The 6,000-nt window shown below is 35.2% G+C and overlaps 1 protein-coding gene across 4 annotated transcripts in view; it reads right to left on the bottom strand.

The window, feature by feature from the left end:
- Positions 1 to 1,217: 1,217 nt before the first annotated feature.
- GAS2L3 (growth arrest specific 2 like 3) overlaps positions 1,218 to 6,000 on the bottom strand; it is a 31,284-nt gene continuing 26,501 nt past the window's right edge. For all 4 annotated transcript variants that reach the window (XM_068560477.1, XM_068560476.1, XM_068560479.1 and 1 more), the window contains 2 exons: positions 4,698 to 4,805; positions 1,218 to 3,173 (listed from right to left, as the gene is read on the bottom strand). In XM_068560477.1, coding sequence (XP_068416578.1) covers positions 1,839 to 3,173; positions 4,698 to 4,805 — 1,443 coding nt within the window. In that variant the 3' untranslated portion in view covers positions 1,218 to 1,838. The remainder of the gene's footprint in view (positions 3,174 to 4,697; positions 4,806 to 6,000) is intronic.

Genomic DNA, 6,000 nt, shown 5'->3' with positions numbered 1-6,000 from the left:
TATGAATTAACTTACAATTTTTCAAAAAAATAAAACCAGTTCTTGGAACTGCCAGATGATACTTTTATTCCTGAAGTTACTGATACAGAATTGTTTGGTCTTACAAAGGAATAAACTCCTTCTTAAAGGTAAAATTCTTCCTCTTTGAAAGATGCATTAAATATTTCTCATCACTAAAAATGTAAAGCTTCTAGTACTTCTTGAACACTGACTTCACTTTCCAAAGATGTAAATATTATCTCCCTCAATGCCCAGATCAACAGTGGAACTCAACTAAATATTTGGTGACTGTCTCTTTTAAGGAGAGAAGCATCAATTATTTCAAAAACTAGCCTGCATACAGCTTTGATTTTAACTGTATTTCTCAGACAAAAGATAGCTTAGTTTTATACAAAAGTTTCTTGCTTTATAATCTACAAACACCAGTAGTCAGCTTAAGATGCTTATTCTATGATTGCACATTTGTGTGAACCATTATTTTTCTTTAGAAAACACATTTTAGTTTAAAATAGGGAAACACAAACCTCAATACTGAATATAATAACCTGTGATAGCTGATAATACTGTAAAGTTATTAAACACACCCCTAAAACTTCTGAAAGTACATTAACAATTTTTTAAATAGCCACAATCTATTAAAAAACATATTATTTACAAATATCATCCTAGATCGATAGAGTCTATATAGTCACTACATGATTTGGGTAAGTTCCTTGGAGAATCTGCCTACAGAACAGAAAATGCTGCATACATACTGTCCATTTGCCACTGGAAAACTGAAGGCAGCATGACTTTATTGAAGAAAATTAACGTAACTGGAAAACTCTAATTAAAACTTGTATTATTGTGCTAAAGAAAAATAGTAATCACATGACAGAATTTTTATGTAGCACCACTTTAATATTCTTTACTATCACCTTAATTTTAAGATTGTTAAAACATAATTCTGATGTTAAACAACATTATTTTAATGTAAAAATTGATATCTGCACTCACAGAAAATTAATTATTAAAAAATATTTCTAATATGCTAAAAGCTACTAAATCATTTCCCCTTTCACATTGCACAATGTCCATCTAAAATATAAGGTATAAGTTCTTATAAATAATATGTGAAAAAATTTTTTCCAAGTTTCAATTTATATTTCAATACCTTAATTTTATTTTTTTACCAAAAATATTGGTAACAAAATATTACCAAGGTTAATAGAAGTCAGTTAAAAAAATCAGTTCCTTCTGATTTGGAAAGCTTAAAAAATTTTTAAATAATAACAATTCTACCAAACCCAGAGTAACAGTAAGCTAATCAGCAGCAGCCATTGGTACTTAATATTGTTCCATCAGGCAATCCTGATCAGGAAACGAAATAAGATGTCTTTTGTAAGACAAGTGCCAAACCGTTGCTTTTAAACTAAAATGCAATAACTTATATTAAGAGCACCTCTGTTTCTATTAGCAGGTAATAACCTCCATATTTAACACATATTCAAAATACAGCAACTATAGTTATAAACCTAGTAGTGTTATTTAACTTTACATTTCCATTAATGGGCAGACATTAACAAAGATGTCATGGACTGAAAATCATATAAATGTCTATAACTAATAAGAATCTCCTGGTGATTTTACCACTGTTCACGTTAAAAGGGTACCTTCTGGTGAATTCAGGTATGTGAATTCTGATGAGTCCCCTCCTCGCCCCAACCTCTACCCCCATCTTATTGTACTTAATGTCTGAACCTATTTGGATAAACACAAATAGAAGAAACTTTTAAGGTGTGCAGCTAACACATTCACTCTCTTTCTTTCCTCTGTTCTCTTAGAATGACACATTATGTTTATTTTCTAGGTTTCTTACTTCCAGTCATAACAAAATAATGATCATCGTCTTCCGTCTTCTTTGCAGAAGGTTTTTTATCTCCACTAACTGCCTCCTTGCCAGATAAGGGTGGTTTCCTGGTTGCAGCCGGGGCTTTGCCACTTTTGGAAGGCCCTTTGGCTAAGCACTGGCTCTTGGTGGCAGTCTGTGCTGACTTTGGTTCAGGTTGTGCTTTGGCAGAAGACTGGGGAAGACTCACAATGGACAGCGGGGTACGGCCCGGGGACCTAGAGGAGCTGGGTCCTGTCTTCTGGGACGTGCTTTTATTCTGAGGCTGCTTTTTGGCAACTGAAACCATATTCTTATCTTTCGACTTCTCTGCAGCTTTTGCAGGAGCAACTGAGGTTACAGAAAGTGGCTGGTTTAAATTCAAGGCTGACTTAAGTTTCTGTGCTGGCATTGCCCCCGCTTGCAGAGCTCCAACACGTGGCTGAGACTGTGTTCTCAGACCCGTGGTTATGGTTTTGGAACTGGATGTTGTCACTTTTGCAGGAGACTGGAAAGAAGGAGGAGGGTTAGGCCTTAGGTGCAGATTTGCCTTAGGTGGCTTTGGACACTTTGATGATGAATTTAAATGTGTAGCTGAGTGAGAGACTGCATAATCCCTGGAAGACGCATGATGGTGTTTCAAATGCTTTGGTTCAATTTTTCCAGAACACTTATTTGGCAAAAGTGTAGACTCAGGCACACCTCTTGACTTCTGGGCTGGAATAAGCTTGGCCTTTGGAGTACTGGGTGATGAGATACATTTTCTCAACGACTCAGATACACAAGGTGCAGTTCTTAATAAAGCTGGTGAAAAAGTGCTTTTACCTGCTGGATTTAAAGAAGCAGATGAAGATGATGCATCGTTTGAAGGAGACTGCGGTTTCTTTGCTACGCCCTTTGAAGATGTGAGGTTGAGATGAGAGGACGCTGCTGGAGAATTTGGAAATTTAGAACGGACTGACCCACAGGCCAGACTGCCTCCTTTCAGGGAAGATGCTGGTGGCAACACACCTGGCAGACGTACCTGCTTCTCTTTGCTCCTTGGAATACCAACTGGTGTGCCAGGTTTTGAATTTTGTTTCTGAAACATGCTAACTGCTGACAAAGGATTCATTTCAGGAGGCTGAGCTGCTCTGGCGGACGAATCAGGCACACTTTCATTAGAAACTCCTTTTTGAAATGCTAGAATTTTCTGTTCTAGTGTAGCAAACTGTAATATTCGACAGGGGTCATATTTAAGCAAAAATCCTTGAAGAGTATCCCAGCCTCCACCGACACGGACCATGACATGTTTTCCGTGAAGCATCTTTCCCCCAAAAGAAAGTAAAAAATAAAGCTGTAAAACTGTAAGGTGCAGTTACGGTTCATTAGCAGTCATAGTCTGTGATGTCTGTGACTATGAAATTCAGTGTATTTGCCAACAGCTTCACTATAAATTGCCAGTCTCTTTCTTGTATTACTAAAGTAATAAATTTAATTCATATTGAATCATGCAACTAACAACAGAGAATCCTCCAGTTTGTAAGGAAGATATTTACACATCCTAAAAATCCAAATTACTAACACGCAAAACTGCAAGGACTGAATATTGAAGGAAGAAAGGAAAAGGGAGAGTAAAGGAGGGGAGGAGAGAAAAAAAGTCTCATACTAAATAAAAACATAATTACAGAAGAAAGATAAAAACTACCGAAACTTGTATGTTAGAATTTAATAAATTACTTTCATATGTATCATATCAATTTAATCTTTCAAAAACTTTGATACAATTTATTACTAGTTTTTCTTTGCAGATGAGAAAATTATGGCTCTAAGAGATTAAGGAAACTGTCCCAAACCACACAGCTTGGCCTGGCCTCAAACGTACCAGGCTACCCAACCCAAAAGGTGCTTTTGTGTTGATAAGATACATCCTGGGTCTGCCAGTGCAGCCCAAGCTGGACGGACTCAGACCCCTATTCATTCAGCAGGCAAATCTGCACGGTTGTATGAGACTGCTCTGCAAATTTTAACTCTAAATCCCATGCTCTGTGCACTATCACTATATCATACTGCTTAAAAAAAGAAAGCTAATTAAAAGACAAAATGCATATACCTGTTTCTGTATGAGCTGAACAGGGTATGGGGAGCTAATGATAATATATGAAATAAAAGAAAATATAGGTGGTAAAATTATATTTTTTACATACTTTTATATTACATTCCTAAATTGGGAATAGAACAGCTCTTGTATCAATAAGTGGACAGAATGATGAACAGGTAAACTTCAATCTCCTTATCAGCAAAGGGGACAATTAATCGATTGCAGATTACAGATGGGACAAAGGAAGAAAATAAGCATGTATATTAGCATATTAGTATAGATGCTGATGCTGTGTCAGTGAAAAAAAGGCTTCATACTTAAGACCCAAAGTCTATATTATTATCAACTGCAATGTTTCTATTTTTTTCTTCTTACTGACATTTAATCTTATTAGATGTTCTGGTTTTGCTTTTTTCTTCTTCTTATGATAGAAAATTATTCCTCTTTAGGAAATCTAAAAAATGGAACAAGTTACCTGAGGTATTCAAAGATTTTTTCCCCCCAATTATATTCAATGTCCACATAGTCTTAGCTTAATTAGTTGTTTGCTATGTTAAGCGTGTTTACCTAAACACATTATATACTCTTGAAAATATTCCATATATTTCCTCCTATACAGTGAAATTCTTCCATTAATAACATCCTCTATTCCAATTTTTTAAAAAGTAAAAGGGGAACAAAAGAAGGTTGGTAAAGCAATAAATTCAATTTCAAAACAAGATCTAAACAGGATGTAAACGGTGGACTTACTCTTATAAAAAGTATTTTATCTCCTAGTCGATACCGTCCTTCAGATAAGTACTCAATAGAAAATCGATGAGAACAACTACAAGGAGGGTCTTCAGCAATGTGTTTAACCTAAGATTAAAAATAAACGACAAGATTTAGTGCTTGTGACAAAAACTATTTTGTTTAATGTTAAAATGCAAGGTTATTTGATAGTTGGGAAAATCAAACTCAAAGATAAAAATTTAAAGACAGTTCAACTATTTATTATCTCTTCTCTTTTACTTGTTGACAAATATTGAGATTAGACATTAGCTAATCTAATAAAACCTAACAGTGAGGAAGTCTGGAGTCTCTCTCTCTCTCTCTCTGCCCAAGTGCAATAAGGCTCGTCGTGTACTCACTGATCACCGGAGAAGGTCTGTGAATGTGTACACAGTGAAGTCAATTCAAAACACATTCATTCAGTCATAGGAAACAGTTCATTACTAAGCTTGAATTGTTTAAGACTTGGATTAATATATCTGTCAAATCAAAGATGGACCAGTCAGATAAAGTTTAACCAGGAATTTTCACTTGTCCCTTAACACCATGTGAAAGTAATACTGTATGTATGGGGGAATATCCAGATTTGTTCCAAAGTTACTGTTAAAATAGGCAGAGATGCATTTATAGCTATTGGGCTGGGCAAAAAGTTCATTCGGGTCTTTCCGTAACATCTTACGAAAAACCCAAGCGAACTTTTTGGCCTATCCAATATTCACCCAAGACTAGGTAAATTCGAAAAATTTCAACTCAAGAGGCATTTTTCTAAAAGCACTCACTTTGTTTCAATAGTCTGCTAAGGAGATGAGAACTGAGGAGAAAATCCTACCTCTACTCCTCAAGGGGCTTACAGAATTTTTAACTGCAGTACATATCTTAAAAATGGTAAAAACTGGAATAAAAATTAAAATTCAGAATTCCTTATTTAAAACATGGAAATTAATATAAATTGATTAAATGAAAATATTTGCTGAGATATGTTTGATTTGAAAAAAAAGTCACATATCAGCCACTATGGAAACCATTTTGTTTTCCTAAAATTATATTTTTGAAAAAGCAAGGCCATGTATATTTTTCTCAACTACTTGTCACACAGAGTATAACTAAACAAATTCACTTAATTGAATTTAGGCATGATGTCAAAGAAAGTCTCTTCAGATATACCCAACTTACCTGAGCACTAACAGAAATTTATGAGTGTCTTAATTATCTACACAAAATGGACACATGTGGATTCACCCGGGCCTGATCAGAAGGGTCCGGATTTATCTCCCTACATCAT

Source organism: Eschrichtius robustus, chromosome 13 (assembly GCF_028021215.1).
Source record: "Eschrichtius robustus isolate mEscRob2 chromosome 13, mEscRob2.pri, whole genome shotgun sequence".
NCBI lineage: Eukaryota > Metazoa > Chordata > Mammalia > Artiodactyla > Eschrichtiidae > Eschrichtius > Eschrichtius robustus.
The sequence above is the reverse complement of the archived record's forward strand: the minus strand, read 5'-3'. Positions and strand labels throughout refer to the sequence as shown.